The 20,600-nt window shown below is 43.4% G+C and overlaps 1 protein-coding gene across 1 annotated transcript in view; it reads right to left on the bottom strand.

Annotated features, from left to right (window-relative positions):
* Positions 1 to 20,600, bottom strand: part of MSMO1 (methylsterol monooxygenase 1) — a 63,924-nt gene that overhangs the window by 31,887 nt on the left and 11,437 nt on the right. The window contains exons 3-4 of the mRNA XM_085853419.1: positions 11,230 to 11,354; positions 7,195 to 7,305 (exon numbers count right to left, since the gene is read on the bottom strand). Of these exons, the coding sequence (XP_085709545.1) occupies positions 7,195 to 7,305; positions 11,230 to 11,352 (234 nt within the window). The 5' untranslated portion in view covers positions 11,353 to 11,354. The remainder of the gene's footprint in view (positions 1 to 7,194; positions 7,306 to 11,229; positions 11,355 to 20,600) is intronic.

Genomic DNA, 20,600 nt, shown 5'->3' with positions numbered 1-20,600 from the left:
AGTCGATCTCCGGCACCTCAAACCCGATCGCCCAACCCTGACCAGACCAGACGAGTCGATCTCCGGAACCTCGAACCCGATCGCCCAACCCTGACGCTCTTTCCAAGGCCCTGGCGTTTCTTATATTGCATTTCTCCTGCGGGCTGGGGTGTCGTTGGGAGGATCGCCGTCTGAGACGTCTCGCCTCCCATTGGTCGAGGGTTCGTGAGAAAGTCGATGTCTGAGATGTCTCATGCCTCCCATTGGTCGAGAGGCTGTGGGAAAGTTCGCCGTCTGAGACGTCTCGCCTCTCATTGGTCAGGGGGAACATTCCATCTCTCTGCGGCGGAGTCGGAGCTCTGGTGGCCGAGGAAACTCTGCCCACGTATGTGGTCGAATGCACATAGACAATGGCGTCGGTGTGAGGAAGCGAGGTGAAGGCGTATTGTTGTTATTATAAGGGGTGTAAAAATCCTAACTATTAAAATAACACACAGCGCACGTACATTTAATTCTCATTAGACAAGGGAAAAGGGAGCTATCTATCCACATTTACTTATCGATATAACTGAGCTATAGGACCTGTATGTTGAGTGCAGTAAACTTCCCAATTCGTAACAATACTTCCAAGATTTTGTCAGCATTTTATTCAATCAATACTTTTGTGAAGTATCGGATTGTGAACATTTTGTATTACGTTTTGTTTGGTTGTACTTCTGGACTACACAGGTTTTCTTTATTGTTGCAACTGAAAATAAAGACAAATAGACTGCACTTCTTGCCTGGTGTTGGCTTGACGGTTAGGGTGGTGGGCTTCGGATCCGACGACCCTGAGTTCAAATCCCATTCAGCTGTTGAATTAATAGCAGGTGGGGTTGACCCTGCCTGTCATCCTTCTGAGGTCGGCAAAATGAGTGCCAGCATGCTGGTATCCTGTGTCAGAGTGGCGACCATTGCAGGATTGTGTCCAATAGGCAAGGAGACTGCTTCGGCAACACCAACGCTCTGCACAGAGTATGGTCTCAATGGATGGATGGATGGATGGATATACTGCACTTCCGCCATGTGGTGAGGTCCTTTTCTCTGTGTCACAAGTTTTTCCTGACTTGCAAATTTTAGTCACTCAAATTGTATTAGGTGGCTAAACAAGAAAGTAAACAAATTATTTCAGCAGCCAGTGTTAATGAAATACTTGGTGCCAAACACAGACTGTGCTGTCTCAGTTACAGATCTAATCACTGATCATTTCTTTCAATGCTTATCTCGTTCTGGTGCATACATGCCATTGAAAGAGACCGCTGGTGATGTAAATGGAATGGACAAAACAATCAGTGTTTTACTCAGCTCATCACTTTACACCTACAGACCCATGTTGAAGTCCCTTTGCCTAATAGCCAAGACAAACCAGTGCCACTGATTTTTTTTTTTATTATTATTGTTGCCAGGTTTTCTTGTCGATATCATCTTTCTGGAACCAGATATTACAGTCACTTCATTTAGAAACATGAATGCCTTCCCAGTATCGTTTTTCCTTTCCACATCAATGTTACCCCCGTCCCCACCCCCAATGGAGGATTTTAACACTTGTGTTGATTACCTCCATGCATGTGCCTCACCCCCCCCCCAAAAAAAAGCTCTCATTGATCATCCTCATTCTCATTCTCTGGCTGCGACTTCCCCTCCACTCCCAGCTCTTGTTCATCTGTGTGTTGCACCGTCCTCCGAACAGTGACGACTCCATTTACATCTCTCTCACAGACAACATGAACAAACTTTTAACCACTCATCTCATCCCAACTCTCTCTTCCTTATAATGTGGTGATTTAAATTGTCATGGTGCAACTTGGCTGGGTGTTGGTACCTCTCTCACCAGCCATGGCACTTCAACAAACGACTTCTGTGACTCCATGGGACTGAATCGATCTGTAAACTTCACTACCCAGACTTCTCCAAATGGCAAATCCTCCCTTCTGGACTTGGTGATGACTAACTTTCACACAAATGTCACCTGCTCTTCCTCTGCTCCAATTGGTTCATCTGATGACATGTTTGTGAAAGTAAACGTCTCTCTGTCTATTCTCAGAGATCCGCTTCAATACAGGCGAGTCAGGCGATTCTCTCAGGTAAATTGGCAGGGACTGCAAGTAGCCACTTCTCTTCAGGACTGGTCTCCCATATCTACTGCCCCTTATGTTAACTCAACCAGGGAATTCTTCCACAGAAATTCTTCCACTACTCTCTCTTATGCACAGATTCATCCCATTTTGTTTTCAATTATACCACCCTTATTCCTGCCCATGGTACACTGCATTATGTGGTGAAGCAGTTGCTCTAAAACAACTTGCCTTATCTTCCTGGAAGGCTAATCCACCTGAAGGCTATCTCAGTGCATTCCAAAAAGTCTGCAACAAGTGTATGTCCACTCTCAGGAGAGTCAGAGAACATCTGTCCAACCTCAAAAATGAATTTCAAAACTTGTCTCCCTCCTGTAAAACCTGGTGGTGTCTTGATAAGTCTGTCTCCAACGTATGCTCCCCTTCCATTTAGTTCCTCTCTTCAAATGGCACCACAGTTGACACCATTTGTGAGAAGGCCGAATGCCTCAATTCTGTGTTTGCTTCCAAATCTTGTGTCCCATCCCCTCACTCTCAGTACCCATCCTTCCCTGTCTTCCCCAACTGCTCCTGGATTCTGTGTCTTTTGCACCTGAAAAGGTGGAAAAGGTTCTTTCAACCCTCAACTCTGACTCTGCAACTGGACCAGATGGTATCAGCTCATGTGTCCTAAAATCGTGCTCTGCCCGTTTCACCCTGTCATTTGTGCGAGGTCATCTTCTATCTGCTTGGAAATCTGCCAAAATCACTGCATCACATCACCAGAGTTGGTGTCAAAGCCACCCAATGCTTGCCTGTTTATACATTTATCATTTTTAAAAGACGAGTCTAATAATAAATATTTTTTATAAAGCATTGCAGTGAAGTATAATTATAAAGCAATATATGTATATTGTAATCAGTAACAAGAGCGCAAGTGAGCACAATATACACCCAAACAAGTAGGTATATACAGAATTGTGCTACTACATGGATAACAGCATCCTGGTTGCCATGGCAACCACTTTAGATGACGAACGTATGTCACTACACACCGTCTCCACAGTCTGTACCTATGTACCAAATATGAAACGTGAAATTTGAAAACTTTGGGAGTTAGAGTACGGACAGGAACTGATGGAAACACAGCATCCTGGTTGCCATGGCAACCACTTTAGATGACGAACGTATGTCGCGACACACCGTCTAAACAGTCTCTACCTATGTACCAAATATGAAACGTGAAAGTTGAAAACTTTGGGAGTTAGAGTGCAGACAGGAACAGACGGCAGACAGACAGACAGACAGACAGACAACCGGTATCACATAAACGCCCTGATTATATGTATATATATATATATATATATATATATATATATATATATATATATATATATATATATATATATATACATACATATATCGGGCGTATAAAAAATAGTGTGGTAGATAAAAACATTAGAAAGGAAACTAGAGGGGGAGCACTCGGGAGAGTGCAAAACCTCCGCCGCCAATACTGCTGGATCACTCAAGTGAACCTTATATCTTATTCATTAAATATGATGTCAACAGTGCTGACAGAGTTATAGTTCTTTTCTCCAACATTTTTTTGGGGAGGGGGGGGGGTTGGAAATCACTTAAAACATGTAGAAATGCAAAAAAGAAAGCAAAAAAATTCTCTAACAATTTTTTTGGGGAGGGGTCCAAATCCAAAATCTAATGGCATGATCCTTGGACCATACCTAACCCCCCCCCCACCAGGTTTCGTCGAAATCTGTCGAGGAGTTTTTCCGTAATACAAAAAATTTAACATTTTCACGCTCACGCTCACGCCGGGGGTATCGCTATAGCTCTCTGTTCTTCGAACAGGCGAGCGAACACGAAGGTATGTCGTGACACAACGGCTCCACAGTCTGTACCTATGTACCAAATATGAAATGTGAAAGTTGAAAACTTTGGGAGTTAGAGTGCGGACAGGAACGGATGGACAGACAGACAGACAGACGGACGGATGACCAGTATCACATAATACGCCCCGATATATATATATATATATATATATATATATATACATATACATATACATATATATATACATATACATATATACATATATATACATATACATATATATATACATATATATATATATACATATACATATATACATATATATACATATACATATATATATATATACATATACATATATATACATATACATATACATATACATATATATATATACATATATATACATATATATATATATATACATATATATATATATACATATATATATATATACATATATATATATATATATATACATATATATATATATATATATATATACATATATCGGGCGTATAAAAAAATAGTGTGGTGGATAAAAACATTAGAAAGGAAACTAGAGGGGGAGCACTCGGGAGAGTGCAAAATCTCCGCCGCCAATACTGCTGGGTCACTCAAGAGAACCTTATATCTTATTCATTAAATATGATGTCAACAGTGCTGACAGAGTTATAGTTCTTTTCTCCAACATTTTTTTTTCTTTGGGGGGGGGGGGGGGTTGGAAATCACTTAAAACATGTAGAAATGCAAAACAAAAAAAAATTTTCTCAACTATTTTGGGGGGGGGGGACCAAGTCCAAAATCGAATGGCATGATCCTTGGACCATACCTAACCCCCCCCCACCAAGTTTCGTCGAAATCTGTCGAGGAGTTTTTCCGTAAAACAAAAAAAATTAACATTTTCATGTTCACGCTCACGCTGACGCTCACGCCGGGGGTATCGCTATAGCTCTCTGTTCTTCGAACAGGCGAGCTAAAAAGGAGCAAGAACTGATCCCCTTAACCACATATGCATCAGCTTACTTCCAATCATCAGCAAGGTCATGGAATCCATCATCGCAATTGATATGCAATCCTTCCTTTTCTCCAAAAACCTAATCTCAAATCACCAATTTGGTTTCGGACTCGGTAACTCTATCTTGGACATGCTGCGTCTTCTCACTCAACAATGGATGGAGGCCCTCAATGCAGACATGAGTTCAAGGTCTTCTCTCTGGACATATCTCGTGCTTTTGATGCAGTCTGGTATCCTGCCTTACTCTCCAAACTCTCTGCCTATGACATCCAAGGCCAACTCCGTACATGGCTTACTGACTTGCTCGACTCTCATAGTCAACGTGTGGCTCTCAATGGAATCCTTTCATTTTGTCTCCCTGTCAAGGCTGGAGTGTCCCAAGATAGTGTTCTGGACCCAGTCCTATTCCTGATCTTCAACAATGATCTCTCTGACTCTATGGAAAATCCTCTTTATATATGTGCTGATGACTCCCACCCTTTGTCATGACATCCCTCAATCTTCAGACAGGAAGGCTGCAGCAACTTCTCTCTCTTCAGACCTTTAAAAAAAATCACAAGCTGGTCAAACACTTGGACTATGTCTCAATCCTGAGAAATCTCTTTCTGGAAGGACCATCTGGCAAGCCCCCCCCCACCCCCACCATCTACTTACTTAACAATTCTCTTGAGGAAGTTCAGTCATTCAAACACTCCTGAGTCTCACTATCAGCCATGATCTTTGTTGTGCAAACCATATTTCAAAGTTGGCCTCCAAAGAGAGCTGCTGACTGGGCATCCTCCTTCGTAAATCATTACTCGGTGCACCTGAACTCCTATCCACCTACAAAGCCTTAATCAGCAGCTTGCTGGAGTACTGCCCTCCCCTCTGGGCTGGCTCGCCTGCCTCACACCTTGATCAGGTTGATGCTGTGGAAACCAAGGCCATCAAGGTCTCCCACAATGAAGCTATAACCCATCACTTCACCATCGCCAACAGGTCTGTGGTCTTTCTGTCTTCTACCGCCTCCTCTCTGGTCTTGCACCCTCTGCTCTTTCCATGCTTGCCCCCCCTCTCTCCCCCAGGTTTCTGCAGGACACAAAAACAGTCCACCATCAACCCCCTTCTGGTTAAACTACCAAAATCCAGAATCACTGCTCACCTCCACTCATTTGTTCCTTTTTTTCCCCATGTGTGGAAGCAACTTCCACATTCTCTTCAATATTATTATTCTCTCCAGGTCTTTAAGACAGCTGTTCACCACCATCTCAGATCGTCCCCAATCCAAAACCATGATCTTCTCTACTCTCGTTAACCCATCCTACCCCCCCCCCCCTCTTCCTCTACCCCAATCCCTCCTCCTTTCAAATTTCCAGTTTTCCCTGCTTGGAGTTTCCTTTTGTATCCATCTTGCCCATCCCCATGCATCCTCTCCTGCCCCACATTCCTCCACACACCCATTATTTGTGCAAGTCTGCCTCTATCTTGTCCTTCAATTTTGCTGTTGGTGTTTCCCCCCTTTCTCAACTGTTCCTTTTGTCCCATTGTGTCCTGATCCATTCAGTGTACCAATTCTAGCTCTTGCATGAGCCTCGACTATGGATACAAGAAAAAATGCGATACGTCCATCTAAGTCTCTCTCTCATCACAACGTGAATAATTTGATGGCATCTCATATAATGTTTGTTGGTGTTCTGTGGTTACTCCTCATCTGTTTCCCTGGGTCAAATGTTGGTTGACCAGTTATTGCAGCACAATGCTCTTGGCCACTTGGCAAAATGTGTTGCCAAACCAGTTTGTTTCTTGCAGAGCTGCTACTGTTACCTGGTATCTGTCAAGTTTTCCTATGACTATATCTATTCGCATATCAACAACTCGACTCAATTCAGTGCCCTGCCTGGCAATCTCAACGATGGACCATATTGGAAAACTTTGCTTCGTTGTGTGTATGCAAATTGTAATTGTGCTCAGGAGACTTTTAAGCTCTCTTTCGGCAACTTTGCAAGGGATGAGCCAAGTGGTGCCATCGAATGATGTCTTGCATTTGTAGGACCTGAAACATCACCGACAACATCATAAACCCAGAAGCTAATCAGTACCAAATACATAGGTACACCCAGTCACAATTGTGAGGATAGGTTGGACTTATGACCAGACTTGGATATATGCACAAACATGCCCAAAATTTCAATTTAAAAAATATATATATTCATGAAAAGAACAAAAATCAATTGCATCGAACCAGTCAGGGCAGAAGTAAAAATAAATTCATACTTGTTGAATCTTGTATTTGCGCATAGCAGGAATAAACTGAGCAAGGAATCCAGGAAGACAGATGGTGAAGTATGCAACTTCATGAATCAGGAGAGACCCCCAGGTAGCTATCTGCAAAGCAAAATAATAATAATAATCATAAGAATCCATTTATATTTTGAACAGTTTTCCCAACAAGGGTCGAGCTAGGCTCATGGAGAAGCTAAATGACAAAGGGCGGCAAGTTTACATACCACTAAAGGGTATCAGGGGGAGAGGGGGATTGACGTACAAAAAAAAAAAGGAAGAATAACAAATGAGTAATAAATGGCTCGGAGAAGAATAAGATAGGAAAGAATCAGTGCATGTCGCAGAGGTTGTGGATGTGCAAGGGGTAATTGATTGGTAGGAAATTTTAAAAACTTAAGTGAGAAGGGCAGAAAACACACAGGAAGATGATTCCACAATTGGGAGACCAAGTGGGATGAATGGATGAAGGTGATCAAGCTGCCTGAACTTAGAGAGGGTTTCTTGTGGAGCACGTGCGACCTGGGGTGGCTAGGAGAAGGCAGTAGAAGGACAGAGCAGGCAGAGCAAGGCCAAATATTAGCTTGGATAAAATAGAACCAACCAACGTACCACCGGTGGGAAAGTCCATGGATATTCATCCCCTTGTAGTACTGCAGCATAGCAAACCAATTGTTCGACTTTTCATAAAAGCACCAAAATTGGTACATATGTTGACTAATGTATTGTGAACAATTCTGGATATGGAGCCACTCGAGGTTTTGCCTTGGTCAGCTTTGGCGGCCATTTCCCAAAAATGGACGTCATTCTACTTTAACAACATGGGATATCTATCATTGTTATTCTCTTTGTAGGTTTCTCAGAGGTGATAAATACTCCATGTGATGTACATTTACAAAGGAAAACAATACAAATGTCATTTGTGTTGATTTATTATATTTCCAACTATTGTATTGGGGAAAAATGGTCATTTTAATGGGAAAATCCATTTTCGCACACAGCATCAGTGACAGGTTCAGAAGTATTTTGTTGTGGTGGTGGTAGTGGTGGAAGTGGTGTTGTAATTGGTAATATTGGCTACATGTGACCCATGCTGCAGAACATGACCACCGTCGGATTCAAGTTCGAACCGTAGACACCGACGTTGTCGCCTTGGCGGTGATGGTAGCCCAGGCACTACCACGCGTGGATGAACTCTGGATTGCCTTTGGGACGGGCAAGAACTACCGCTACATCCCTGCCCATGAAATAGCTGCCTCCCTCGGTCCACAGAAGGCACGTGCCCTCCCTGTCTTCCAGGCCATGACCGGATGTGACACGGTATCAGCATTCGTGGGGCATGGGAAGAAATCTGCCTGGGCCACATGGAACTCGTTTCCAGAACTGACAGATTCTCTTGTGACCCTGACCACCACGCCAGTCAACATCCAGGATGACAATGCACTGCAGTGAAAGGTTTGTGGTGCTCCTCTATGACCTCACCAGTCCATATACGGACGTCAACGAGGCCAGAAAGAAACTCTTCGCCAAGAGGAACTCCGTCCAGTGCATCCCACCTACCTACGATGCTTTGGAACAGCATGTGAAGAGATCAGTCTTCCAGGGTGGCTATGTCTGGGGGCAGGTCTTGGTCCCTCAACCCATGCTTCCATCACCAACAAGCTGGGGCTGGCAGCAAACAGAGGATGGGTCCTACGAACCGTTCTGGACCACACTCCCTGAGGCTTCAAAAAGCTGCTTCGAGCTGGTGTCGTGCGGCTGCAAAAAAGGCTGTAGAAACCGCTGCAAATGCAAGAAGGCTAATCTGCAATGCACTGGACTTTGTGCTTGTGAAGGAGAATGCCAGTAGACAGACGCAGTAGACACAGACTGAGATATCGGCTGAGCTTAGAATGTGCAAATGCAAAGTCGCATTGCTTGTAAAAGTGTTGACTTCTTGATCCAGAGCCAGTACACTTGAGCTCAGAAACTCATATTGTACTAGACTGATGTATGCGTGTACCATGTGTCCTGGTAAAATGGTAGTAGACAGTAAACCGTAGCTGCTTCAAAGTGAAGTGTGCAATAATTTGACTACATTTTCTGAGTTTGTCATTATCATGATTATCAGTTCCCTTTTCAAAATAGAGTAAAGTATGTAATCTATAATGCAATTTTTGTTGATTCCAAACCCATTGAATTTGATGAATATCATTTGACTCTTCTTCTCCAGGCAATAATGGGTACTTTTCAGCGAAAAGTTTCAGGAAAGCAGCAATTTACAAATCAAATAATGGCTTTTTTACCAAAAATACTGGCTCATAATATTTGAATATGCCTTTTCATGGTCAATTTCCTGAATTTTACACTTTCCTTATATCTACCACCAATACAATAAGAAAATAAGAGCACATCGCCAATTTCGCTAAAGTAGAATGGTGGCCATTTTGGAAAATGGTCGCCGAAGTTGACCAAGGCACAATCTCGGGTGGCTCCATATCTAGAATTGTTCGGAATACATTATTCTACAGGTGTACCAATTTTGGAGCTTTTATGCAAATTTGAACAATTGATCTGAAATATCAGACTACGCTGCAGGACTATTGGGATACCAATGATGAGGAAGGCCCTGTTTATGACCATCTCAAGAGCAGCAAGGTGGAAATGAGGAGTACCAGCTCAGAGTGGGGAACCATACTCCATGGCCACGAGTACGAAAGCATTGTACACCATGATGAACTTGGTGCAACTCAGGAATGCCTCAGCTCAAAGCAGAATACCCAAATAGTGTCCAGCCTAGCTTTGATGCCAGTTTTGAGATATGATCCTCCCACAAAAGGTTATGGCATATCGTTAAGCCAAGGTGTTTGAGGGATAGCACCTCTTCTAGGGGCTGTCCCTAGAATAAGATTGATAGGTCAATTGCTGATCCTTTTAAAGAGACAGTGTGAGAGCTTGTGATTTGTCAGTATTAAATGTCATGTTCCAAGTCGCTGACTAGCGATTTAACTCGTCCGGGTCTGATGAAAGGGATTCAGCAGTGGCCGGCCTTTTTCAACCTGTTCTCTCCAACTTTCAACACAGAAACCTTCTTCCATGCTTATCACTTGTTGGTACATTTGGCTGAATCAAGCCTTCTTTGCAAGTGCTTTTATATACTATGAGGCTAATGGTGTGATGGGGCTGCACAACACATTTATCCTTGCTACCCGTTCTCCTCTCATAATTTTTTTTTCGTACTGTCTTGCTTGTTCTTTCTTTTACTTTTATTTCTACCATTACCACTCTTTAAAATTGTGGTTAAAATTCAAACTCCACTGTTTAAAATGACAAATCGCCCCGTGTTCATCGTCACAGGACCTGAGAATGCCAATGCAACGTGCAGGTAATCACCACGTGCTTCATTGAGTGGAGAAAGGACCAGCAAGAAAACCTAGAGGTACGCACACTCACCTCTCAGCTGTCCAGCCTGCGTTCGAATCTCGACCCAGCTATAAACTGTCATCCTGGTGTTTCACAGGCAGGACGAAGCATCAATGTTTATGCATCTCGTCTGCCAGCATTAGTTTGGTGGATGTTAAAGATCCCATGGTGTACTTCAAAAGAAGTAAATGAGTTATCACCGGTATCCTGGCCAAATTCCAACTTCCTGCTCTAACCTACAGGGGGAACTGCATTAGCAGCACAGCTATGTCTCCAACAAACGATGCCACCCACAGCATGCGAAAGAATATCAGTCGAGAAAAAAAGTTGGTCAAGCAAAGAGCCTTTACTTCCCTGAGGAACTGCTGTTGGATGGATCATCAAAGAGTACTAGATGTAGCTTCAGAGTACATTTTGCAAAAAAAAAATAAAACAAGGAAAGTTTAGCGTTCTACAAAAGAGGGCCTTTGAGGCTTAGTAAGCTTAAAAAATAACAATACCTCGTGACTTGAAAAGCATGGCTAATTGTTTGAAGTGAAATCAATATCCCCAGGCTAAGATTTAAAATAAATATTTATAATTAATCACAAGTCTAAGAACAGTTTTTATTGTGCAGCCTGCTTTCACCTGGAAATGTGAGTAACGATTGAGCATGGCAGTCCAGGCCAATCTTGCTGGCTCCTGCAGGGGATTGGAAGGCAGGAGGTCAAGGACTGCCATTCCATCAGCCCAATGTGAAATGTTATTCATGTCTGTAGAGAAGAAGAAAAAAAAATACAAGGGGGGGGGGGGAGGAAGAGGAAGCCATCAATTTATCCGGGCGATATTCGACTTCAATTCTATCATTGGTCATCAGAGTACATTTTTTATTTGTATGCAGTCTGTGGCTTTTTGGCTGCATCATTTTTCTGGGGGCGTGGCTGTGCCATTCATGCAATGCCCCTGTTTCCAGTAAGCTGGTATTCATTTTCCCGACAGTCAACCACCTGGTGTTAATTCAATGTGTTTGGGCTTGAACTCAAGACCCTAAGATCTTAAGCCAGCCACCTAAACCAAGAAGCCAACACCAGGCTTTGAGTACATGTAATCAATGCACACGTAGAAAAACCAAGATTTGAATCTAGGGTGGCACGAGAAGTGGTATGCGAACGCAACTACAAATTCAGAAATATTCCCTCCGATAAATGTGATAAGTTGCTCTTCTTTGTGAAAAGTTCCTCCTTGCATTATTTGATGGAATGTCAACACACTGATGTCAAGAATAAACTTTACAGAGCAATGTTATATTTTTATTTCATACACGATGAACAGACCTTTAAATCAAAATAATCTCACTACTTGCAACTTCCGAAGATTTGGATTGTAAGATTTTGCACAGTCGGTATAACCCCTTTCCAGTGCCGAGGAGGTCCCACCATATTGCGATCAAATAGCTTAAATGAGCAAAGATTTTAAGGTAACGTCAACAACATGAGTAGGTTGCGGAGGGGAAGAGTGGGGGGCATGAAGTAAAGAAAATTAATTTGTTTGGATATTCACCACAAAAAAAACAACGATGAGCAAAACTTTATATTGTCAGCAGCTGGGTCTGAACATTGTCCTGGAGGTCCAACAGACTGTCCCAAAGTGATCTCATGGCAAACCCCTGTGATCCAAATGATCTTCATGCCATCATCCGATCACAAGAATTAGCTAATTAACATGGTTCTTCTAATTGCAATCATCAATTTCGCTTAGCCAAGTTCAAATGCATACCATATGGTCAGTAACATTCTACGAGTCAAACGATAACATACTTCGTTACTTGTCTGGTCCAAGAGGTAAAATAGGGGACAGATTAGAATACCAATTTCATAGTACGTGTTCGTAAAATTGTGGCGTGATCCTAATATATTAAAAAAGCTAATTATCTGTATGTGTGTATGTGTGTACATGTGAAAAACATAGAAAAACTAGAACGACACTCGCAAAGCGCATGGTCTCACTCATGCATTCATTATAAACAAAAATAATGTCGTGTTCGGGGTGGTTAACACTGACCTGGATTGATCGCCGAATGGTTTTACTTGGAGGCGAACAGCTGAGGTTCTTGGAGGTTGTGGCGCGCGTGGGATGGAGGGCAGTGAGGACACGTAACAGACGGGAGCACATGGGTTGACACTCGAACCCACAACGAATAGACAAACAAGTGAATTCAACGAATGAGAGCTCAATGAACATAAATCAAAGATTTATAATGAAAATAAATCAAAGCATGAGGAAATGAAACGTGAGGTAAACTAAAACCTAATTTGAGATATCTCCACTCGGTCACAAAAACAAAGGAACAAATAAAATAAAATAAAATCCTCCCTTTATTCCAGCAATTAGCTGTGTGTCCAGAGATGACCTTTTAGGAGCCCGGCGATCCTCGAAACCGCGTAGCCACCAAGCAGGAAAATGCACCCAAAATGGCGCCAAGTCATTCTTTGCGGTCACATATGTCAGGTAATTCGCGCGGACGGCCTTCCTTAGTTAGGACCCACATCCCGCCGTACAGTTTCTTCACATGATCGAAACTGCCACACCGCTCCTCTCTCAGCACCAGGCCCACTCACTGCAAAGGGCGCTAGCTTTCTCCTTGAGCATACAATGGGACATTTGCTGAGATAAGGCCAAGAGACACGCTCTTCTTCTCCTCTCCTTCTCCTCAAAGCGTCCAAACTTCTTGACCGAGCCAAACAGTCCATGGCTGGCGTCGTATTTCAGTACGTGAACAAATTCACACCAGCACGACAACGAGAATTGGCCAGCTCTCTTGTTATGTCAAGGAGAGCAAAACGAGACCCTCTGTCTCAACCGCGTACCTCACACCAACTGCCCTCTAGTCTCTCTAGCCCCTTCTGACATCACACCGACAAATCCCAAACCTCAGGTGGATGGCCAGCCGGTTGTTGTTGTTAAAGCGTCGTTCCTTTTTATAGCCAGCCTTGTAAATGCAAAAATGTAGAAAAAGGTCACAGGGGGCAATCACATCCTGGTAGAAATAGCCTTATACCCTGCCTAGTTAACACAACACCACACCCATGTGCTGACACGTAAAAACTTAAGCTCACAGTTTCCCTCCTTAAATTTCATCAAGATGTCTCCTGCTTGTCCACTGACCATGCTATACAATACAATCCTTCCTTTACTATAAAATTCCTCCATCTACCCCACAAACAACAATACCATCGTTAACTTGAACATGCTACAATCATGGCCCACAGCTATTATGGCCCATATACCCATGCACCCTATTACGTAACCATTTATTGGCATGGGTTATGACGTCATAAATTTAATCCTTCACTCACATCAGGTCATAGATCAGACATATGAAGTTTCATATATTTTTGGATAAGGACTTCAATTCAACCAATTATGGTTGGAATACCACTTCACCGATTATGTCATCATTATCATTCTATATACCCCATGGGAGTTGATGACATATGCCAAGTTTCAATTTTTTTTCGTTGAGCAGTTTAGATGTCCAAATATTTCCTTTAATCCAATATGGCTGCCATACCATGTGACCTATGAGGTCAGATTTATCACTAAAATATTTTCCATGGGAAGTTCCTCCTATGTTTAAAGTTTCACATCAATCAGACAAGCGGTTACAGAGAAAAAAATTATAAAGAGAAACGATTGAAACACAGGCACACAGACAGATGCACGCACGTACGTAGGGCAATAGTCTCGCAACCCCTTCGGGTCGAAACTGAAAGCAGGGTTAGGTCTACACCAAATTTTGCATCTGTGTTGGTAGTACCCAGGGTCAGGTCATGGGCACAACCACCCATCTCCCTGCAAGGGGGGGGGGGGGCTTATGATTTTCAACTGCATACGTAACAGCGCAAGTGATTTAACTGACCCCTCCTGTAGACAGGGGGGATTATTAGCCATGGTGCAAATTACATTTGCCCTACCTCCCCTACTACCGCTCCCACTTCCCAGGCTGCTCCTGCAGGTAGCGGGTGTTTCTAATTCCCGTAACTGATAAAACGTGTTGAGCACACATTTCTAAGTATGTAGTCCCTCCCCACCCCCCTCTGCCCAAGTGTCTGTATTTCTTCCTTTACCCCTTTCCCTACATTCTTGAATCTTCCCCATCATTTATCTGTCCTTGTATGGAATTTCCTCCCAGCAATAGCCAATGAGTGCGACCCACTGCTCGATCGTGGAGTGAGCACAAAACCACCAAACAGACAAAGGACATCGATCTGCTTGTGTTGGTCAATGGGCATGCCCCACGGATGCTTCAATGAGCTCCATGCAGATTATAAAAGGGTTAGTGTCGTTGTGTGCTGAGGCCAGTGTTGGTGAATCCTGCGCAGTCTTTGGGGTCTGCATTCTTGTCTTCGGTGCACTGCTACTGGTCTTCTGGAGAGAGGAGAGAGGTCGCCTCCATGAGCTGAGGCCAGCACCGAACTGTTGCATGCCCGGACACGACCCGAACAGCCAAGTGGGCTGAGGATGGATGCATACCACATGAATGAGCAGTGCTGCGTAAATAAGGTCTGTGTCTCAACACAAACCCCCTCCCACCTACCCTCAAGTGAAAGACAAAAGGTATATTTGCTAAGTTGTCATGCTTCTGGGGACGAGTTTCATACAATTTATCTATATATTTGATAGTTGCCATCGTTGAGAGAAGAAAAAGCGGAAGGGTGGAAAGGATCCGTGGTGTGAGGGAGCAAAGTGACCGATGCTAGTGGAGAGTTTCGAAAGGGGGTGTCCCCCCCCCCCCTCACCCTTCCCATCATAACGAAATTTTGTAATTTTAACATTAAATTTGTACATTCTAACAGTCTTTTTTGCAAAAGGAAAGCACAATAATCAAGTTTTCCTGATGAATCTGTTTTTTGCGTTTTTTCACATGTAACTCCTGAATGTGTTTAGGACTTTACATTGTGTGACATCTACGATCCTGAGTTCAAACCCCCCTCAGCTGTTGAATTAATACCAGGTGTGGTTAACTCTGCCTGTCATTCTTCCGAGGTTGGCAAAATGAGTGCCAGCTTGCTGGTATACTGTGTCGGAGTGGCGACCCGTCCATGCTCTGTACAGAGTATGGTCCCAATGGATGGATTATATGACATATATTGGAATGACTGAATGTAATGTCGCGACCCTGGTGGTAATGTTCATTTCCCTGACCCAATTGTCATGGACGGACGGTTAACACCGACCAGGCCGGATCGCCGAGCGGTTTTCCTTGAAGGCGAACACATGATCCTCGGAGATTAAGTATGGCACGCCGGATGGTGAACGGCTAGGACATACCAGAGGCGTTCACCAGGACGGTAGCAAAAGGGTTTTATATTCGAACCCACAACAGATACAAGCAACTTAAAGGTCCCATGACACTCAAAATGTTCTGGTTATTTATATATTAACTTGACCTTCCTAGTGAAGAAATCACCCATATTTCTTTTTTTAAATCAACAATGGGATAATTAGACCAATATTTCAAACATTTGTAGTGCTTTTTACAACTTGCTATGCCCCGCCCCTCAAAAAAGTTGAGTTCAGCGAACCGCAGATCACGTGACTGTCGACGTCATCTCCAGAACGCGACTCGCTCAGAGTGGATTGATTAGACGTCGCGCGCCGTATAAAGTACGTACAAATGCATTGTGCACATTTGTTTGCTATCTCACTGATCGTCTAAATTCCTGTGATTGTTTCGTGGAAAAGAAATTCTGCTTCTGAGCCGTGTATGCACAACAATCACGAGGCAATTATTTATCCCTTTAGTACCTTGTCGTAGTCGTGTACAAATCCAATACATGTGTGCACAATAACGGGCTATACCATGTCCACAAAATATAAAATGTGACTGTTGAACCTTTCCATTAAAAAAGAAACTTACAGGGACATACAACTAAAATACGAAAGATTAATATTGCATCATTTCAAGGTGCAAGGAGGTAATTTTATTCATTGTTTTCTACTGGCACTACATGATGACAGTAGGAATAAAAGAAATAAAAATGCAACAGAACGTCAGATTTATCAGACTACTCCAGACAATTGTGTCACAAGGTGTGTTCTGCACACAAGTTTTCATCGTATCCGGACAGCGAGATTGCTTCGTTTTATGCGCGGAGAGATACGGCCGATGACATGCGCTGGCCTTGCTTGCGATTCATTGGCTGCAGTGCAACATGTCGGCTGAGCTGCGCTGGTCACGTCACCTCACAAAAATATTTCTGAGATCGAGCAGTATGCAAGTCGAATTTACATTATTGAATTATGAATAGGATTTAGTCTAACCAGTTGTTATTGCCAAGTCGTCCTTCGATGTCCTCCCGATAATCATGAACTCCGGGAATTTCAGCCATTTTCCTCTGCTTGTCCTGCTTCGGGCTCGAACTGGTAAGGCCATATTCCATTTCCAGCTGCCTGAACTTCACCTCCCGCGACTACGTTATCCGACAATTCTCCATCTGATTCAGACCAAAAGCCTTCATTTCTCTCACTCACTGTTGCTACCAGACAAATCAAACTCCATGTCATCCATTGTTCAAAACCAAATATTTGATTTTTTAAAGCAGAAATGAACGAAGCGTTTGAGTCGACCAATCGAATGTGGAAACACACAGGACACCAATACAATCACGTAGACCACCAACCCGAGTAATTTACGTGCAGCCTTGGTTGTTCTGGAGATGATGTCATGTGGGTTGCGCGTCGTTCAGTAGATTTTGGCAGAATTTTTAGGTGCATTCCCGAAGAGGTTTGTTTTTTTATTTTACATTTTACAGAACGAGTATTGTCAAAAAATTGTCAGATCGGAAATCACGATGACTCCTATAGTCATCTCCTATAGGAGATATCTCCTATAGTCATCTCGGAAAAAACTCCTATAGGACATACATATATATATATATATATATATATATATATATATATATATATATATATATATATATATATATATATATATATTGTGACGTCCACGGGACTTGAACAGTCCCGCCAACGTAGAATGAGCCGAAACGATGGAGGCGGTTTATTTATTTATAACCCAAACATGGCGGTTCTAATCGCTCTACCGCAAACGGGACGAGGAAGGTGGCACGAGTCACTTTTCACTGAGTTGATGATGTTTATTTGTTTTTACTATTAACCAGAAATAACAAGACTCGGCAAGAAAAGGGATCCGGGGCGATTCGACGGGATGGTGTGGGATCGGGAGTGGGGAAAAACACAGACAATTCCAATGAATATACAGATCTCAAACCCTCTAAGGCGCCAAGCACACACACACACACACACACACACACACACACACACACACACACACACACACACACACACACACACACACACACACACACACACACACACACACACACACACAAAACGTAGCTATTTCTGGTGGTCAGGCTGGACCGTGGTGTGGACGCAACTGTCCCTGGATCGGCGTCGGACGAGCTGGCCTTGCTCTCGTCAGGGGGGCAGGAGAAACCGTGGTGCTGTTGACCTCCTGGTCTTGGCCCAAGTCCGCTCACAGCCGCCAGGGAACCAGTTCTGGCGCCAAGTTGCGAGCAGGAGAGGGAGGCAGGTCCGCCCGCCGTTTGTCCCAGTACTCCGAGTCAGCAGAACCCCAGAGCCAACCAAGGTGAGGCACGAGGCTCAGCAAGGCTCCAAGACACGATCAAGAAGACGATCGAATCAGCACAACAAGGACACTCTCCGCGCAACAGCCTCCACACCAAAAAAACACGATCGTTTTGTCCCGATCTTCTTCCTCTTCTTTTTCGACCCCGAACAGAACCTTTTTATCCTTGGTCCTCGTCACTTCCAATCGAGCCGTTTATTGGCCCACCGCCGTCGCCTTCCGCCAATCGTGATCACGGGGCGGAGCCATCCGCTGCACTGTCCTGTGACGTCACGGCCAGTCTCCAGAGAATACCAAAAGGGGTTTACGCAGACACACTTACCCTATCCCGTGTCCCTATCTAATTACGTGACAATTATCATTTCCCCCTTGAAGAAATGAACATTTACTAGACAACTTATCACCACTGAATTGCTACTTATTACATCGAGATCCTGGTAAACTCGAACAGCATGGCATACCTAATTAAACATCCTAATTACCCTTTGAATGCATACCCCCCCCCTCAAACGTAACAATATATACATATACATATATATATATATATATATATATATATATATATATATATATATATATATATATATATATATATATATACATACATGCAATTTCAGTACTTTTGAGTGTCATGATACCTTTAAATAAATACGGGTTTTTAATGAAAATCAAATATTTACAATGGTAATAATACAAGGTGTAATAATAAAAACAGAACGTGAGGTAAACTAAATCTAATTTCCTATTTGAAGCACCTCTGCAATCAGACACAAAAACAGACTAGCGGAAAAGAGAAAAATCAAAGAAAAATCCTCCCTTTCTCCCGGCACTTTGCTTTGGGACCAGAAGCAATATTTTGGACTTAGCGATTGAACCTCAGTGTGTAGCTGTGTGGGTGGAGAGTTTGTGTGCTCGTTCAGAGTTCAGAGTTCTTGCGTGTCCTTGGGAATTCTTGAGAGTCATTTGAAGGGAGCAGTTCTTGGAAGGCAGTTTGGGTGCGCTGTCATCATTGCTGGAGCTCTCAAGCCTGAAGTCTCCGCTGGCCTCCTTCAAGGAGCGACCCTGGATCCGCTATCCACCATCCAAGCTCCCACGGACCACGGGTCCCACACGTGCAGTCGCGGGCCAAGCCGCACGAACTCGGTCAGGTACCCCGACAGACCTCTGACCCCCAGCTCGACTATCCCCTTGGCTGCGAGGGTCGAATAAAGACCAATTGGGTCTTTTTTCTTTTGAGTGTGTGTCTGTATGTGGCGCCGTCCTATAAGTAAAACTGTTTAAGTGTGCATGATCATTGTACATTGCATTGGAATATAGTCGGATAACTCTGCTCTTCTGTGTTCCCCTCCCTGCCTATTGTAAATAAATATCCATTTTGTTAAATGTATCAGCTAGTTTCTGTGCTTCTTTCATTGGCTTAGCATGGTGCGTGTTGGGAAATTGGGAAGCAGCAAATTGTGCATTTGGACCGAGGTGACTTGGTAACCATCCGTTCGGGTTACGCACGGTTCGAGCCTGATAACGGCTCATTCCGCTCGAGGCCTGCTGAGGGTGTGAATTCCCCGGGAGCTTTGCCGCATGAATACTTAGGTATATTGAAGTTGGCAATTAACCCTATTCCACGCGGCCGAATTATTGGCGATTCACGGTCCTGAGTTCTCCGAGGAGCACGATCTAAATTCCGGGTGTTCAGTGGAGCCGACTCTACTGCTCCACCTAGCGGTCGTGCTCGCCGCCGATACCCGGCTCCACAACAACATATTGGTTTAGCCCAACCTCTCAGTGGTGAAGAATCACTTACAAAATTATCATATCTGGATTCAGATCTTCACCAAAATTGAACCAATTCTTCCATGTCACACAACCAACCTGTCCACCAAGTTTCGTCTGAATCCCTCAACAACTTTTTGAGATATCATGCTATGTGTCGTTTTAGGCACGATCTCTCAATGGTGAAGAATCACTTAAAAAAATTCTAGTAGTCGGGTCCAGGTCTGGATCTTCACCAAAATCTAAATCAGTGTGTCCTTGGCACACACAACCTGTCCACAAAATTTAATCTGGATCCGTCCACAACTTTTTGAGATATCCTGCACACAATTAAACAAACAAGAAGAAGATATCATGCAGAGCACGACACTTGCAAAATCCACAAAACAAATTTGACCACAAAAAATAATTGGTGGCTGAATTCAGTGACCTGATATGCAAATCCTCTTCAAATTTCAAGTCAATCGGATGAAAATTGAGGATTTTAGAAACACCACCTTAGTTGCTGACCTTGGGCCTATGTTGACCGTTTCGTCCAAGTTAATCTCAAAAATAATTGGCTCGTTGAATTCAG

This window comes from Eptatretus burgeri, chromosome 2 (assembly GCF_056783735.1).
Source record: "Eptatretus burgeri isolate ZD-2024b chromosome 2, Ebu_testis_v1, whole genome shotgun sequence".
NCBI classification, from domain to species: Eukaryota; Metazoa; Chordata; class Myxini; order Myxiniformes; family Myxinidae; genus Eptatretus; species Eptatretus burgeri.
The sequence above is the reverse complement of the archived record's forward strand: the minus strand, read 5'-3'. Positions and strand labels throughout refer to the sequence as shown.